This window comes from Pan troglodytes, chromosome 11 (assembly GCF_028858775.2).
Source record: "Pan troglodytes isolate AG18354 chromosome 11, NHGRI_mPanTro3-v2.0_pri, whole genome shotgun sequence".
NCBI lineage: Eukaryota > Metazoa > Chordata > Mammalia > Primates > Hominidae > Pan > Pan troglodytes.
Window position 1 is genome coordinate 33,860,024 of NC_072409.2, and position 19,052 is coordinate 33,879,075.

The 19,052-nt window shown below is 37.6% G+C and overlaps 2 protein-coding genes across 2 annotated transcripts in view; one reads left to right on the plus strand and one right to left on the minus strand.

Moving 5' to 3' along the window:
* OR13C5 (olfactory receptor family 13 subfamily C member 5) overlaps positions 1–19,052 on the plus strand; it is a 42,980-nt gene that overhangs the window by 23,471 nt on the left and 457 nt on the right. The window lies entirely within an intron of this gene.
* Positions 5,802–6,764, minus strand: OR13C8 (olfactory receptor family 13 subfamily C member 8). The gene has a single exon (XM_528373.1). It carries the CDS (start codon positions 6,762–6,764, stop codon positions 5,802–5,804), a length of 963 nt encoding a protein of 320 aa, XP_528373.1.

Consider the following 19,052-nt stretch of genomic DNA (forward strand, 5'->3'; position numbering starts at 1 on the left):
ATTATATGTCTATTATAATAATACTACTTTAAAAATTATGAGTTTAGTTCATTTACAATGACTGGTTATTGTGAGTGTGGACTCTCACTAATGGCGGTTTACTTCTGTTGTGTTTAGTGATTTGTGAGTGTAAATTCAATTTTTCTTTGGGTATCCTGCAGAATTAAATTGAAGATTATTTCCTCCAGAGAGCATTTGATCTGCTTTTGCTGGGAATAAGCAAGTGGTACTAACGTGAAACCATTAAGTGCTGCTGCTAGCTTATATGTTACATGTGTGAGCACTGGAAAATGTGACTCATCTTAGGACATTTGATCTCCAGCTTTTAAGAAATTATGCTGTTGATAGTGTTAAAACAAAATACTTTACTTCTATCTCCCTGAAAATTGCTATGATAAATTTTCAAGTCTATGCTTTCTAGGTTGTGAATAGCTTATTACTGAATGTTGTGAAATTGTGTAAGTACATCTTGTAAAATCATCCACAGTGACACTGAAAAGCCCCTTTTGCCCTAGTAGAGGGTTCAGGTCTAATGGAGGAGTCCCAGATTCAGATCTCCAAATTTTTACTTAAAAATCCATCTGCACAGCTGATACTGGCATTTTCCAACAATCTAATCTTATTACTGCCTTTTTTGCAGGTCATGTCACTTTGTTTCATCTCATAGCTTTTCCTTTATTTGTGTGTTTGGGTTTGTGTGTCAGGAATGGCTGTAGGATGGTTAGGATGTAATAACAAATCCTTTCAACCTCTGTGGCTTATTGCAATAATGGTTTACTTATTGATGCTGCTACGTGTATAATGTGTCATGAGTGGCAGGAAGGTTCTGACAGTCACTCAGGGACTTAGACTAATGGAGGCTCTATTTTGAAATGTACTTTTCCACCTGGCAAGGGGAAGAGGGAGTGGCAGGATCTCTCACTGGCAAATAAATATTTCTATCTGGAAACAATAAATACCACTTCCATTAGAACTTCATTGGTCACAGCAAAGAAAATTTGGGTCCAGTTTCAAGGGGAATAGCAATTTTTCTGTATTCCTAAAAGGAGAACCAGAATGTGCAGTGAACAGCACTAATGACTACCACAGGGCATGAAATAAGAGGTTCCTTAGGGAAAATATCCACTTTTTGTAATGCCAAATTTATATTAATGTCAGTTTTATTTGATATCCAATTGTATTACGGTTAGAGGGATCCTAAAATATTTATTGTTTCATAGCAACAGATGCAGTAAGCAAAGACTGTGCCTTAAGCATGGAGATTGAATGTAGTTCAGATTTCATTTTGGTAGTATTAGTTAGAAAGACCTATTTAATTTACTATCCTATATGAACAGTAGAAATGAAGAATGATTTTTTAAATTTTCTTTCATAAGTGTGAGTTCTTATTCTTTTGAACATTCTGCTTTATTTCATTTGGGATGGAGACGAAGAAGAATTCTAGCCAGGCACTTGGAGAAAATCAAAAGGATTAAATATATCAGTAAAGTGCTAGAGTTCCCTCTTTAAGTCTGTTGTTTGGCTTCAGTCATCTTTTGATCCATCTTTATGAGATCTTCTTTAACTAGCTAAAAATTTTAGACTTTTTAAGGAAACTGTGGCCGTGTGTATTAGTTTGTTTTCACACTGCTATAAAGAACCATCTGAGACTTGGTAATTTATGAAGGAAATAGGTTTAATTAACTCACAGTTCCACAGGCTTAACAGGAAGCATGGTTGGGAGGCCTCAGGAAACTTACTATCATGGCAGAAGGTAAAGGGGAAGCAAGGCGCATCTTCTTATGGTGGAGAGAAAGAGAGCACAATGGGGGAAGTTCCACACACTTTAAAACCATCAGATCTCATGAGAACTCACTCACTATCACAAGAACAGCAAGGGGGAAATTTGCCCCCATGATCCAATCACCTCCCACTAGGCACCTCCTCCAATTTGACATGAGATTTGGTCGGGGACACAAGTCCAAACCGTATCACCATGTAACCAGTCATAAAATTAATGGTGTGTGGGAAATATGGGCAAGGACAATGGACAATGTCATATTCAGGCTTGATTAGGGAATTCTTTTTTTCTGTAGGGCTGGCTTAAACACTTAAAAGTGATTATGGCATAGATATACTTTTATATTTGGTATTTCATTTAGCATTATATCATTTTGTGTCAGATGCTCTAACAGCAGAGAGCAATATAATAGGTACTCTAAACTCCTATGTACTAAAGTGAGTTTATGGACTACCTGTTTAGAACATGCTAAAAAACTGTGAAACCACTTCTCTGTACACATTAGTTTGTCACACACTCCCAGGATCTGTGAGAGAAAGTGAAGAATGTAGTAGAGTTTGAACCTCAGTTGTGTGAATTTTGTAGGGACAAAGATGATTATGATGTACATTCTACCATCACCATAATCTCTTCCTTCTCTACCCCCAACCCCATGACCACCTACAAGGGAAGGTGATCTTTCAAGAGAGCTATTTATAAAGCATCTTAAAATTCAAGGGACTGGCATTTCTTACTGGGGAATATTGGCTTGGGCTGAAGCTGCCCACGCTTAGCAGCAGAGCATGGAGAAATAACAATGTAGGGAAAGGAACTGTGTTTTCAGAGTTTAGTGGAACAAAAAAGTCTGTGCATTTCCCAAGGGCCAGATGTTGACAGTATTGTAAGCAGTTGAGTGGAATAGTTCTGTAAAGAAATTCCTTTAAAACAAGTGAACAAATGTCCTTTCTTCTCCCTCCAAAATAAACCAAAAAGAACATGCAGGTTTACAAGAAAATTTTAGGCAGCCAAACCAGATAAGCTAACATAGCATTTTAATTCACTTACTTATTTTTTAAACTGCATTTTTGAATTACTTTCTGTGTATGTGTGTGCATTGAATTGCTGTTTGGTATTACTTTTTTTTTATCCTGAAGAACTTCCTTTAGTATCTTCATAAGGTAAGTCTGCCTGCAAAGAATCATCTCAATTTGTTTATCAGGTAACACGTTTATTTCACCTTTATTTTTGAAATATGGTTTTGCTGAACATGGGCTTCTTGGTTGACATTTATTTTTATTTTTGTTTTTTATTTCTTCTTCCAGGACTTTGAATATGTTATCCAATTGCCTTATAGCCTCAATTGTTTCTGATGGGAAGTTTGCTGTTAATCTTATAGTGGCTCCCTTACACATGATGAACCAGTTTTCTCTTGATGTTTATGAGGTGTTTTTTTTTTCTTCTTTATCTTACAATATTTTGACTATGGTGTATCTGAGTGTAGATCTCTTTTTAGTTTACCTTACTTAAAATTCATTGATCTTCTTGGATGTATAGACTAGTGTTTCATCAAATTTGTGATGTTTTTAGCAATTACTTAAATAAGTATTTTTTTCTGCCTTCTTCTTTCTGTTATTTCCATTATGTGTATCTTGGTACACTTAGTATTGTCTCACATTTCCCTGAGGCTCTGATTATTATATAATGATTATATAATTATTAGAATTATTCCATTTGAGAGTGTACTAAAGAGACTTTTAATAGTCTACAGTTTAGAAACAAGAAAGCAACTGCAGAAGAAAAAGAAAATGTCTTGCTTGACCCAGTCTATTGCTTATTATCCATCTGATTTGCTACATTTCTCAAGCAGATAGTCGCATATTTCATTGCTTTTAAAGATACCTCAAGAGAGACTAAAAACTTGATAGGCCTTATAATTTACCAGAAATAAGAGCCAAGTGACAGACTTAAAACTCTGAGGATATGGTGCTGGTAGATTATTAATTCTGGATTATGGAGAAAAATAGATGGAACTAAAACCAATATTGGAAGCAGCTAATTGTCATAGTGAATAACTAAAGCTGGGGTGATGCTGACAGGAATGGGAAGCAAATAGGGAGGGGCAAATCCCTTACTTTCATCGAAGCTTTCATTTACCCTCTAGCACTTCTTCTGGTAGTGTCTAACAGAAGCTAGTTAACAAAAGAGGAATGAAATGTGATTTTTAGTGTGCCAACCCTAACTAACAAGGCAGAACATAGAAAAGGAGATTCGAAGCTAAGAGAGTTAATAGCATTAGTTATGCCCTAAAAAAAGGATAAAAATTGCATGCCAACTCAAAGCTTTATGACTTATTAAAGTATACCCAACACTAAAAATAATAAAATAGCTGATGTGTATTGGGGATTTTGGATTTTCCAGGTACTATTAAATGCTATGCATGAATTAACTTATTATATTATGAAATTACAATAATTACCTGTTAACACATGGGAAGGTATTGTGCTCTTACTCTCACAAGTTAGAAGTAGCTCTAGTCTTTTCCTTTGGATTTCTGTTTTACATTTCAACTACCATAGACTCCTCAAAGATCTGTAGGTAAAGGGAATGCTTTCTTCTGTTGACCATCACTGACTCAATTCCTTCAATGGAGGTGGGACTTCCTCACATGGGTGCTGCCCCACAGGGAGCATAAATAGAGATGATCTCACTTTTGAGCCATCTCTGTCTTATCCCTCAGTGCCCAAAACCCTGTGCTCCTTAGTACATTGGATAACTTGACTTAATTTCTTCTGCCACTTCTTATACTCATGTTGCAATTTTTGTCAGTCACTAGTTCTGTCTAGTTTTTCTACTACTTAGATTCCATGTGATCTAATGCAGAGTAGAAAAAAAGTCCTTGTTTCAGCCTGGTCTCTTCTCAAAGTCCAAGAGTAGCACTATGCTACCAGGCTATCTATGTTTTATTAAATTAAAACTTAGGACGCATTACCAGGGAACTCTTTCATTTATATTAGTCTTATTATAAATCAAATTCAAGAAAAGTTATGGAAAATAAAAGGTGATGCCTTAGCTATTAAGGAATGTATATGACTAAATGTCAATACAGTTTATTTAGAAGCATTTAATCTAATCAATTTCTGGTGACTAACCTTTGCTACCTCAGATACCACAAACATACATTTCTCATTTTATATGTGAGGTGGCTCACCTATTTGTTCAAAAATATTTATTGAGCACCCATTATGTGTCAGGCTCTATTACAGGATTTTTTGGATGTTGTAGGGTAATAAACAGACAAGATCCTATCCTCAGGGAGCTTATATGTGCGGTGGACAATGTACAGTAAATAAATGAACAATTAAAAATGAATATATAATACATCATGTGGTGATTAATATTTACTTTTTACACTAATAAATAATGAATTTAATATAGGTCATAAATTGCTTTTTCAAATGCCTTTTGCCTTTATTATTTTCCGAAGATTGGAGAGTGATTATTTTCTGCTCAGGCTTCCAAAGAGATTTTCAACATTTATCCATGATAGTATGTTTTAACACCGGGAGCATGTTTTATTTCTATAGTTATATATTTTTAAACAAAAATCTAACAGTAAAAGAGAAAATATTTCTTTTTTGAGATGAAGTCTCGCTCTGTCGCCCAGGCTGGAGTGCAGAGGCAAGATCTCGGCTTGCTGCAACCTCCTCCTTTCCCGTTCAAGCAATTCTCCTGCCTCAGCCTCCCAAGTAGCTGGGACTACATACCCATGTCACCACGCCTGTCTAATTTTTGTATTTTTAGTAGAGACGGGGTTTTGCCATATTGGCCAGGCTGGTCTCGAACTCCTGACCTCAGGTGACCCACCTGCCTTGGCCTCCCAAAGTGCTGGGATTATAGGCATGAGCCACTGTGCCTGGCCCAAAAATATTTCTACCATATGGTTTTGAATGTCACATGGCAAAATTCGTTTTCACATGGTAATTTTATCTTTCTGAATTTTATGTCTGCAGCAGCATTGAAGTCATGTAGTATAAATCAGTATTCATTTTCCATCAGAAAAGTTTTTCCTACACAGTATGTTTTTGACAGCAGTCTTTACATCCTTGTTTCGCAGACTATAGATGAGAGGATTAAGCATGGGAGTCATCACTCCATAGAAAAGGGAGATGAGGGCCTCAATGATGTCTTCATTACCCGAATCAACAGAGGCTTTAGACTCAGGCTTTGCGTACATGAAGAAGATGGTTCCATAGAATATAATCACCACTGTCAGGTGGGCTGAGCAGGTGGAGAAGGCCTTATGTTTTCCTTCAGTGGAAGGAATCCTCAGAATAGTGGCAACAATAAATATGTAAGAGATGGAAATTACTAACAATGGAATAACCAGAACAATCAGATTCGACCCTGTCATACTAATCACATTGATTGAAATATCAGCACAGGCCAGTTTCAAGATAGCCAGAATTTCACAGACAAAATGGTTAATGACATTATTAGCACAGAATGGTAACTGCATTGCAAGAGCTGTCTGCACTACTGAGTCCACAAGCCCAGTGCCCCAGGACCCAGCTGCCATGGCCACATAGGCACCCTTGCTCATGATGACAGGGTATCTCAGTGGGTAGCAGATGGCCACATAGCGGTCAAGTGCCATCATGCCTAAGAGCATGCACTCCGTGGCCCCCATGGCAAAAGAAATAAACATTTGCACCATACACCCAGAGAAGGAAACCTTTTTCTTTACTGCCAGAAAGCTGGCAAGAATTAGTGGGACAGAGGAACTTGTGTAGCAAACGTCAAGGAAGGAAAGATTACCGAGGAAGAAATACATGGGGGTGTGCAGGTGAGAATCAAAGATGATAACTGAGATAAGGACTCCATTTCCAAGCAGGATCATCAGGTACATCCACAAAATTAGAACGAAGAAAACTGTCTGGAGCTTTGGGTGGGCAGAAAGCCCTACCAGGAAAAATTCTGTCGACGTGGAATCGTTGGTCCTTTCCATATTACATATACCGATCTCCAACAGAACTCTGTGAATGATAGAACAGGAATATGTTAATACAGTGTCTGTGAGAGCTACTTTTAAGAATCATATTCTGTATTATTGCAGTTCTGTATTTGGATGCAACAATATAAGTTTGGGGACAATTTCTTCCTGTGAAACCCAGGCCACTAGAGTAGGAATCCTAACCTGACTGTCTCAGAGTTAAGAGAGAACACATGATTATAGGACCTTTGGATCCCAATCCACTTTATTGCTGTTTCCACAAGTTCTGTCTCTTAACCCATCGGCTGCAAATCAGTGTTCTACAGCCTGGATTCAGCAGACAGGTGTGCTTTGTTTGGCAGTGATTGTCTGCACTGTGTTTAAATTTGAAATAGAGATCAACATTCTTCTTTTTTTTTATCGACACGGAGTCTCGCTCTGTCGCCCAGGCTGGAGTGCAGTGGCGCGATCTCGGCTCACTGCAGGCTCCGCCTCCCGGGTTCACGCCATTCTCCTGCCTCAGCCTCCCGAGTAGCTGGGATTACAGGTGCCCGCCACCACTCCCGGCTAATTTTGTTTTTGTATATTTAGTAAAGACGGGTTTCACCGTGTTAGCCGGGATGGTCTCGATCTCCTGACCTCGTGATCCGCCCTCCTCGGCCTCCCAAGGTGCTGGGATTACAGGCATGAGCCACCGTGCCCGGCCTAGAGATCAACATTCTAATCAACAGATATGGTATAAAAATCTGTGCCTTCAGCTTGTCTTTGAATAAATTAGAATATTTGAAAACATTAGACCTGTTTCTGTCATGGAGCTTAGTTATATTAATAACTGACCCATTGGATCCAACGCATGTCCCTCCATTCTACCAGACTACAATCCTCACTCTCTTGTCACTGGAGGTGAATATAAGTTATCAATTAACATGTTAGTCTCATGTTATTCTCAATTGTTGGTCTCAATTGTTTATATTACCTGGCAGGATCTTATATGGATTTGGAATCTTGACTTATGGCTGCACGGCCAACTTATCCATTAGGCACAGTACTCCCACCATATTGTGAAAAACCTAGGAAAATGTTTTGATTTCTTTTAAAATATGAAGAAAAACGTTAACTTTAAAGTTTTAATATATACTATATTTGTTTTTGTAACAATGCAGAAGTAAAATATGACTTTTAAATCTTTATGGAAATAAGGCCCCACAAAGGCAAAAAAAAAAAAAAAAAAAAAAGTGCCTAGGGCCCATCAAAATCATAATGTGGCCCTGTATGGTTGAGCATGTTTTGAAAACTCAGTCTGGTCTACTGGGGTATAGTAGTGGTTATGTATCTGCATATAACCTCTTTGAGGAGAGTAACCTCGTTGAGAAAAGGAACATACCTTCATATTCCTCCAGTATCTTTTTTCAGTACAATGAGCAAGTATTCATTCAAAGAAATGATTTTTTAAAAATTGAATAAATTAAAATTTACAAAGCCAATTTTATCACTGGCTTTGATTAAAATACGTAATGGTGTTTATTGTAGCCTCTACCTAGTTTATTTTCATGCATGCAACAACTAAAGAATCAATTGTGAGACTAGTGCTTTTATTCAAAATATATACATTGAACTGAACCAATGATGTCTAACCATTCATTATTGAAAAATAAAATTTATACAGAAGTGTAATATATAAAACAAATAAAAAGGAAAATTTCTCCAGTTGAAGTTACACTGGTGTACAGGGGAGAATAAAACACCATTCTTTACTTGTTTATTCACTCTTACTCCCTCAGTTAAGTTTAAGAGGATTCCAGGGAGCATAGTTTTAAAATCGTAAATGCAATACATAAAATCCTTTAATCAACAACAAGAATAATAAGATAGTAATTTATGTATTGATTATGCAGATACATTTCTAATTTTTTTATTCATAATAACCCAAGGTAATGGGACTATTATTGTAGGAGATAAGAATTATCCTTTCTTAAACATTTGGTAAACATCAGTAAATTATGGTATGAATAGACTTAAGGAAAAAAGTAGTAATTATTTCAAAAGATGCAGAAAACACATTTAGTAAAGTTCAATTTGTAATTTTTATAGAAACTATCTGAAATCCTCAAGCAGAAGGTAACTTTCTGAACTTCAAAGAAAACTATATACCAAAAAAAGATATTAAGTTATTATTCACTAATACTTAATGGAGACAGTTTATACATTCTTAAAGTTTTTTGTTGTTGTTGTTGTTTTGTTTTTTGAGACAAAGTCTTGCACTGTCGCCTGGGCTGGAGTGCAGTGGCACGATCTCAGCTCACTGCAACCTCCGCCTCCTGAGTTCAAGTGATTCTCCTGCCTCAGCCTCCTGAGTAGCTGGGATTACAGGCATGCACCACCACGCCCGGCTAATTTTTGTATTTTTAGTAGAGACAGGATTTCACCATGTTGGTCAGGCTGGTCTTGAACTCCTGACCTCAGGTAATCCACCTACCTCGGCCTCCCAAAGTGCTGGGATTACAGGTGTGAGCCTCCGCGCCCGGCCATTTTATACATTTTATTAAGATCTGGAATTTGATAAGGATGCCCACTCTTATAGTTACTCTTTAATGTAAAATTGATAGCCTTGGTTAAAATCATAAGACAAGAAAATGGCTGAAGTACAGATTAAAGACAAAAATTTGTAAGACCAGATGAGAAAAATTAGTAAGACTTCTGGAAGCAAGCTTAACAGAAAAATCAATAGCTTTCTCTATACGAACAACAAACGATAAAGTAATAGAAACAAATATAACAAAAAATAAAGATCTACATTTATCTCAACAAGGCATACATAAGACCTTTATAGAAATTCTTTAAAAATTATATTATAATGAAGGGCGTAGTAGAATATGAGTAATTGAAAAGGTATGACATGTTAATAGGTAGGATAAAAATATAAGAATGCTGTCATTTGCCTCTCAAATTAGTCTACACATTCAATTGAATCCGTTAAAGATTTAGCTGGTTTTTTTTTTAGGGATTTGAGTACTTATCCTAAATTCATATGAAAGAATAAAAGTATATAACTTGCACAGTCAGTTTTATAAAAGAAAAATATGAGGGAGCATTCTGTCCCAGACAGAAAAAGAAACGTGGTTTTAATAGAAGGGACTATCATAGATGTAAAAAAAAAAAGAAAAAGAAAAAAGAAAAAGAGAAATCGACTTCTGATGTCATAAAAACAACATAATGTGGATTAAGTGAATAAAAAATTGAGGTACTTACAAAATTTAAAGAAAGCATAGTTAGACCAAACATTTTTAAAAATAAAGTTTTTCGTCTAGGTAAAAGAAAAAAGTCAGTTGTAGAGTAGATGGTCAGCAATGGAGGAGAATAAAAGGAATTTTCCAAGGTCTGGGAAGGCAGGGTTCACCCAAGGAATTTAAGTCTTGTCATCCCACTGGAACGGTTATCCTTAGAGTGGAGGAAAACGAATCTGGCATTTGTATTAGCCCAATGCCATGAAATATGCCATTCACATAAGTAATCCTCTTGATCTGACTGTGTGTTCCCTTCCAATGACAAGCCTGCATTCAGGTAACTTGGATATAAAGAAAGAATGAGCAGAGAAATTTGGTGGTTGCTCCCCATAGGCCTTTGTTTCTCATTGTAAAGCTCGGCACTCTACTTCCTAGTCATATCTGTGAGCTCATGTGTATCTACACCTGTGAATGAGATCCAGTCTCTTCTTACTTACAAATCAATTTTAAGTCTGTGGTACTAAGGGACAGAATGTGGACCTTGGTAAAATCACCAAGCATTGCCATAGGTGTGTTGGTAGGAAATCAGTCACCTTTCCCCGGGGAAGCCTCTGAATCACTACACATTTTATTCAAACACCCAGATTAAGTACAGATGCATTTCAAAGAAGGAGAAATCATCTGAGAGGGGTAGCACAAGATTTCATAATATTCATTGAATTTGGTTCTGATGAGCTGAGGGGGAAATGCCTCAGGTAATAATAGACTGAGGCTAAAAGGCATCAGTGGGAATTCTACAGAAGAAAACAATTACAGGAGGATAGTAGGAAAAGGAAAAAAAAAAGAGGAGAACTGGTTTGCCAATTTGTGATGAATATTAAATGTAGAGTTAAGGAATTATAATTTATTATCTAGGCAATTGGGAGCCACTGGAGTTTTGATCAGGGAATGTTAAAGCTGAAAACACACACAAACACTCAAGATTGTTATGGGAATATTCTTCAGGGTCTTGTACTTTTCTCCCCAAGATTTGGCTGTGACCTGTGCTTTGTAGTTTTGTAAGTGTTTTTCAGGGCAATTGTTGGCATCTTCTTTGGCTTGTAGAGAACCTGACTCAAAATTCATCTTCCTTGGAAATGGACGCATAGTAGTTCTTTTAAGGTTAAATTGATAATAAAACATTTTATTTTAATAATTTATTTTATTTTCTAAAAAGAGACAGTCCTGTCTCCTCTGAGTTCTTAGCCAAGTTTTAGAATAATCAGTGGAAACTAAAGTGTTTGTAGTTTCAGTTTGAAGGAAAGGCCAAAGTTTTGTTGGGTCCTTCAAAACTGGGTCTTAAATGATGGCTTTAGCTATTAAGCTAATGAAACTCGTCAGGCTAACTGCCCCATTCTGCCTTGGTTTTCCAGTTTCTTTCACTTCTGACTGTGAAAGTGACTTCATTGAAACCCAGAGAAAAAGAAAAACATCCCAGTTAATAAGTTAAAGGACTCATGCCCTGGAGGTTATAGGAAGCAAACCCTTCTGCTATTCATGTCCCCAACCCCCTTTTTTTTAAGAAAGCTTTTGTCTCTTCTGTCTCCCTCACAGTTTTTCTTCTAGAAGTAGTAAGCACATTAAGGAATTGCTCATTATGTGAAAAAGTACACTTTCCTTTTTGTCTTTAGTTTTCGTATAGAGGCCCTAGGGTGTATTGAACATTATTAGCAATAGTAGTCAAATGCACGTGAGCTGTAAAGAATCTTGGCTGCACCTCTTATGAGCTTTGTAGCATCATGCTGCATTTCTAGCTTCTCTCAGCTCAGTACCATAAACTTAGCATATATGATAACAGTTAAGCTCAGAGCAAGCTAACCAGCCTCTGTTAGCCCCACTACACAAGTTTATGGTAGAGAGTAGGAACTTAAAACACATTAGCTTCTTTTTTGGGTCATAATTAGTTACAATTAAAAGTGTATGTGAATGAAAGCTACATTCTTAGGCAAAGAATAAACAGGCACTGGTCACTGGTAATTCTGGTCCAAGGAGCGTCCAGAAAAGGTTAGTGGAAGAGGTAATTTACATTCCTTCATATTTACAGAAAATTATATGCAATTTGAATTACATTCATATTTAGTTATAGAAAATGTATTTTTTGTCTTATATAATTTGAACCCAACAATTATTTTGAATATAACCACACAGGTGATATGATGTCTCAGCTATTTTAAAAATACTTTCAAACATAGTGGGCACAGCAGCTGCTGAAAATGGTCAAATTATAGTATTGCAGTTCTACACATTTGGAACACAGAATTAATTTTTTTTTAGCAGATTATAGGTCCAATAATAGTGTTCAAATTGCCTGGCTCTTGAAAATGGGAGAGAATACATCTGTCTTGCAATGATGTTTCTAGGTTAGAGCACCAGACAGCGGAATCTAATGTTCTCATTCTGTCTTCTGGGGGAAAAGAGAGAAGAGGCAGAATAAATGTTTTTGAAAAGGCAGGTGACACTGGAAAAGAACACCAAACTTCATTTTATAGTATAGATTTGAAACTCAAAGACTTGGAACCTCCTTTTTTCTCTTCTTTAAATGAGGCCAATTCCTACCTAAGAGTCCTGTTGTGAATGTTACCCAGACAGTGATCTAACATATAATGCAAATCTCTGTAATGCTAAATGATGAAAACATGACAGATGAAAAATTAGATATGTCCAGTTAAAGCATATAAAATTGATATCTATAATTGAAAAACAATATTTACAAAGCAAGAAGATGGAATATGCCATCATTTTTGTACCTGTGAACCTGAGGAATGGTTTCCTTTCCTTGGTTTGAGACCAGTCTTCTTTCTTAACAGCTGTTTTACTTGACCGCCTCAAAAAATGTTCTGTTATGTAATAATTTTCATGATAAAGTGAGGGGATGTAAGTGAGAATTAGATAGCAAACAGCATGCTGTAATTATTTTCTTTAAGTTTCCACTTACCTATAGTTTATTCCTCAGGTAAAACTGATAGATGAAACTGTATAAAATTCTGAAACTCAGGTGTAGAGTTTCTAGTTTAATTTTGGAGAAAAAAGATACAGGCCCATAGGTTCTAGGGGCTTTTATGGTGACTTAAGTGTTTTGCTACATTTTGAGCACCAGAAACATCCTCCAAAGGACCGGCCATTACAACAACAAGGCAATTTAAATTCTTTTTGGGGTGACTCAGGGAGGGGTCCAATATTTACAACAAATTAAAGGTAAGAAGGTAAACATGGAGAATTAAAAACTTTCTAAAACTCCAGGGATAATGTCATCAGACTCAATTATATCATATGATTGGTATATTCTTGTTCTAATGCAATTCAAATAGTAAATATATTGCTGTCTGCATTATCACAATATGTGAAGATTTTGAGACCCCAATAAACAGAAAAAGTCTTTAATAAGTATTGTTTTTTATTTTTAAGAATTATCTGAAAACTTTCCATAATCAAACGAATAAATCACCCTCATTTGCATAATGCTTTCAAATATCTGATGGAGTTCTTAGAATACTACCATGAGTTAATATAATTATTCCTATTAGACAGATGTAAGCCTGAGATAGGAAGTTCAACTGTTTTGCTGAAGGTTGTCCAGCCAGCATATAAGATAATAAAAAATATCTTAAATCTACCATTTGTGACTCTAGCTCCTGTAATCAATCTGTGGCACTGCCCCGTCTCTCACTCATAAGAGCCCAGAATGAGCTTTTAGAATATTGCGTCTACATTCTGCAATGAGTACAGAAAAGCTAGGTTAGAAATATGTAAATAATTTAAGCTGACAATTAAATATCATTAAAAATTTTTAAATGAGCTTTACTTTTTCTCTAGACCCATGTCAGAATTGAAGCATGTGGAACAGAATGTAACCTCTGATTAAAAACAATTCCTCTTTGATTTTATTAATTTTTAAATTTTATTTCACTTTTTAGTGATATATGATATTTGCATAAATTTATGGGGTATATGTGATGTTTTATTATTTGCATAGAATGTGCACCAGGAAAGTCAGAGTATTTAAGTTAAGATATCCATCACCTTGAACATTTATTATTTCTATGTGTTGGGAACATTTCAAGTCCTTTCTTCTAGCTGTTTTGAAATATATACTATTATTGTTAACTATAGTCATCGTACTCTGCTATTGAACATTAGAACTTATTCCTTCTATCTAACTGTGCATCTGTACTCATTAACCAACCTGTCCTTTTTTTTTTTTGAGACGAAGTCTCACTCTGTTGCCCAGGCTGGAGTGCAGTGGTATGATCTCGGCTCACTGCAACCTCTGCCTCCTGGGTTCAAGCAGTTCTCTGCCTCAGCCTCCCGAGTAGCTGGGATTACAGGCGCCTGCCACCACGCCTAGCTAATTTTTGTATTTTTAGTAAAGACGGGATTTCACGATCTTGGCGAGGCTGGTCTTGAACTTCTGACCTTGCAATCAATCTGCTTTGGCCTCTCAAAGTGCTGGGATTACAGGTGTGAGCCACTGTGCCTGGCCTAGCCAACCTCTCTTTAACACTGCCCTCCCACCCCCAAACACCCCAACCTCTGGTAACTATCATTCTATTCTTTCTACCCACAAATTCTCTGTGACATATTTCCTGTAATTTTTTAAAAAATTTCAATAGGTTTTTGGGGGAACAGGAGGTGTTTGGCTACAAGAATAAGTTCTTTAGTGGGGATTTCTGAGGTTTTAGTGCACCTGTCACCTGAGCAGTTTACACTATACCCAATGTGTAGTCTTTTATCTCTCACCCCTCTCCCAAACTGTTCCCATATCCTCAAAGTCCATTGTATCATTTTTATGCCTTTGCATCCTCATAGCTTAGCTCCCACTTGTAAGTGACAATGTATAATGTTTGATTTTCCATTCCTGAGTTACTTCACTTAGAATAATGCTCTCCAATTCTATCCAGGTCACTGTGAATGCCATTATTTCGTTCCTTTTTATGGTTGAGTAGTATTCTATACACCACAGTTTCTTTATCTACTTGTTGACTGATGGGCATTTCGGCTGGTTCCATATTTTTGCAATTGCAAATTGTGCTGCTGTAAACATGCATGTGCTAGTATCTTTTTCATATAATGACTTCTTTTCCTCTGGGTAGATACCCAGTAGTGGGATTGCTGGATCGAATGGTAGTTCTACTTTTAGTTCTTTAGGAAATATCTATGCTGTTTTCCATAATGACTGTACTAGTTTACATTCCCACCAGCAGTGTAGAAGTGTTCCCTTTTCACTACATCCATGCCAACATTTATTATTTTTTTATTTTTAAATTATGGCCATGCTTGCAGGAGTGAGGTGTTATCTCATTGTGATTTTGTTTTGCATTTCCCTGATCATTAGTGATGTTGAGCATTTTTTCATGTTTCTTGGCCATTTGTATACATTCTTTTTTTTTTTTTTTTTTTTTTTGAGACGGAGTCTTGCTGTGTCATCCAGGCTGGTGTGCAGTGGCACGATCTCAGCTTACTGCAATCTCTGCTTCCCAGGTTCAAGTGATTCTCTTGCCTCAGCCTCTGAGTAGCTGGGATTACAGACGTGCACCACCATGCCCAGCTAATTTTTGTATTTTTAGTAAAGACAGGGTTTCACTGTGTTCGTCAGGCTGGTCTCGAACTCCTGACCTCAAGTGATCTGCCCACTTAGGCCTCCCAGAGTTCTGGGATTACAGGCGTGACCCATCACACCCAGTTCATTTATATGTATTCTTTTGAGAATTGTCTAGTTATGTCCTTTGCCCACTTTTTGATGGGATTGTTTTTTTTTTTTTTTTTTTTTGCTAATTCATCCGAGTTCCTTGTAGATTCTGTATATTAGTCATTTGTCAGATGTATAGATGGTGAAGATTTTCTCCCACTTTGTGGGTTTTCTGTTTACTCTGCTGATTGTTTCTTTTGCTGTGAAGAAGCTTTTTAGTTTAACTAAATCCTATCTATTTATCTTTGTTTTTGTTGCATTTGTGTTTGAGTTCTTGTTCATGAAGTTTTTGCCTAAGCCAATGTCTAGATTTAAATCCTTAATCCATCTTGAGTTGATTTTTGTATAAGGTGAGAGATGAGGATCAAGTTTCATTCTTCTACATGTGGCTTGCCAATTATCCCAGCACCATTTGTTGAATAGGTTGTCTTTTCCCCACTTGATGTTTTTGTTTGCTTTGTTAAAGATCAATTGGCTATAAGTGTTTGGCTTTATTTCTGGGTTCTCCATTCTGTTCCACTGATCTAAGTACCTATTTTTATACCAGTACCATGCTGTTTTGGTGACTATGGCCTTAGAGTATAGTTTGAAGTCAGGTAATGTGATGACTCCAGATTTGTTCTTTTTGCTTAGTCTTGCTTTGGCTGTATGGGCTCTTTTTTGGTTCCATATGAATTTTAGAATTGTCTTGTCTAGTCCTTTTAAGAATGATGGTGGTATTTTCATGGAAATTGCATTGAATTTGTAGATTGCCTTTGGCAGTGTGGTAATTTTCACAATATTGATTCTACTCATCCATGAACATGGGATATGTTTCCTTTTGTTTGTGTTGTCTATGACTTCTTTCAACAGTGTTTTCCTTGTAGAGGTCTTTCACCTCCTTGGTTAGGTATATTCCTAAGTATTTTAATTTTTTTGCAGCTATTGTAAAAGGGGTTGAGTTCTTGATTTGATTCTTATTTTGGCCACTGTCGGTGTATAGGAGAGCTACTGATTTATGTATATTAATTTTGTATCCTGAAACTCTGCTGAATTCATTCATTAGTTCTAGGAGCTTTTTGGAGGAATCTTTAGGGTTTTCTAGGCATACAACCATGTCATCAGCAAAGAGTGATAGTGTGACTTTTTTTGTTTTGTTTTGTTTTTTTTGAGATGGAGTCTCACTCTTGTCACCCAGGCTGGAGTGCAATGGTGCAATCTTGGCTCACTGTGATCTCTGCCTCCTGGGTTCAAGCGATTCTCCTGACTCAGCCTCCCCAGTAGCTGGGATTACAGGTGCCCGCCACCATGCCTGGCTAATTTTTTGTATTTTTGGTAGAGACGGGGTTTCACCATGTTGGCCAGGCTGGTCTTGAACTCCTGACCTCAGGTGATCTACCCACCTTGGCCTCCCAAAATACTGGGACTACAGGCGTGAGCCACCACGCCCGACCGTGACTTCCTCTTTACCAATTTGGATGCCCTTTCTTTCTTTGTTTGTTTCTTTTTTTAAAATTTTACTTTAAGTTCTGGGATATTTGTGCAGAATGTGTAGGTTTGCTACATAGGCATACGTGTGCCACAGTAGTTTGCTGCACCTATCAACCCATCATCTAGGTTTTAAGCCCTGCATGTATTAGGTATTTGTCCTAATGCTCTCCCTCCCCTTGACCCCACCCCCCGACAGGCATGGTGTGTGATGTTCCCCTTCCTGTGTCCATGTGTTCTCATTGTTCAACTCCCATTTATAAGTGAGAACATGTGGTGTTTGGTTTTCTGTTCCTGTGCTAGTTTGCTGAGAATGATGGTTTCCAGCTTCATCCATGTCCCTGCAAATGACACGAACTCATTCTTTTTTATGGCTGCATAGTATACCATGGTGGATATGTGCCACATTTTCTTTATCCAGTCTATCATTGATGGGATTCCCTTTATTTCTTTCTCTTGTCTGATCACTCTGGCCAGGATTTCCAGTACTATATTGAATAGAAGTAGTGAGAATGGTCATCCTTGTCTTGTTCTAGTTCTCACGGGGAATGCTTTCAACTTTTCCCCGTTCAGTATTATGTTGGCTGTGTGTTTGTCATAGGTGGCTTTTATTACCTTAAGGTATGTCCTTGATTTTGCTGAGGATTTTAATCATAAAGGGATGCTGGATTTTGTCAAATGCTTTTTCTATGTCTATTGAGGTGATCATGTAATTTTTGTTTTTAATTCTTTTTATGTGGTGTATCACATTTGTTGACTTGCGTGTATTAAACCTTTGCTGCATCCCTGTGATACAGCAAAGGCAGTGCTAAGAGGAAAGTTCATAGCCTTAAATGTCTACTCCAATAATGTTTATGTGTTAGGCGAGTCTCTTGAAGATAGCAGATACTTGGTTGGTGAATTCTGTTTTTCTGTATCCTTTAAGAAGAGCAATTAGGTCATTAGGGAGGTTTGGGGAGTTCCTTCAGACCTCCAATAAACTTGTTTGTAGAGTCCTGAGGGGTTTCTTCAGAACCCCAATAAAACTTGTTTATTCCTAAACGGGTCCTGTTAAGAATTCTTTCATTATTTTGTCATGTTTTAAGGCCCAGGAAAGCCTAGGCAAAACTCTTGATGGGCTTTTGTTACATTCCAGCCTTCGGACTGGCTTTTTTAGCTTTTAATATTTAACCTAACCACTCAGTCAGTACTGAAACAGTTGTGATGGAGGCCTGTGTTAGTGAATCCTGGCCTGCCACGCCAGCACCTGCACTGGTGGAGGTGTCAGGGGAGTGAAGTGGGCTCTGTGAGAGTCTTTGGTTGTAGTTTTGTTTATTGCACTAGTATTTTGTTAGTTGGCCTCCAGCCAGGAGGTGGGACTTTTAAGAGAGCTTCAGCTGCAGTAGTATAGAGAGGATCAGGTGGTGGGCGGAGCCCTAGAGCTCCCAAGAGATTTTGTCCTTTGTCTTCAGCTACCAGAGCAGGTAGAGAAAGACCATCAGGTAGAGGCAGGGTTAGGCATTTTTGAGCTCAAAATCTCCTTGGCCGGGGCTTGCTGTGGCTGCTGTAGGGGTTAGGGGTGTGGTTACCAAGCCAATGGAGTTATGTTCCCAGGCGATTATGGCTGCTTTCGCTGTGTCATGCAGGTTACCAGGGATGTGGGGGAAAGCCAGCAGGTACAGGCCTCACCTAGCCCCCCCGCAGCCCAAAAGTCTGGTCTCACTTCCACGGTGTCCCCACCAACAGCATTGAGTTAATTTCCAGGCAGTGGGTGAGAAGGGCTGAGAACTTGCCCCAGGCTACCAGCCTCGGGGAAGGGAGGCGGGGGGAGAAAGTAAGCAGGGCTTTCAGGTTTTGCACCTCCCTGCCTGCTGCAGCTTCTGTGCTATGTCTGCACTTCCAATTCAC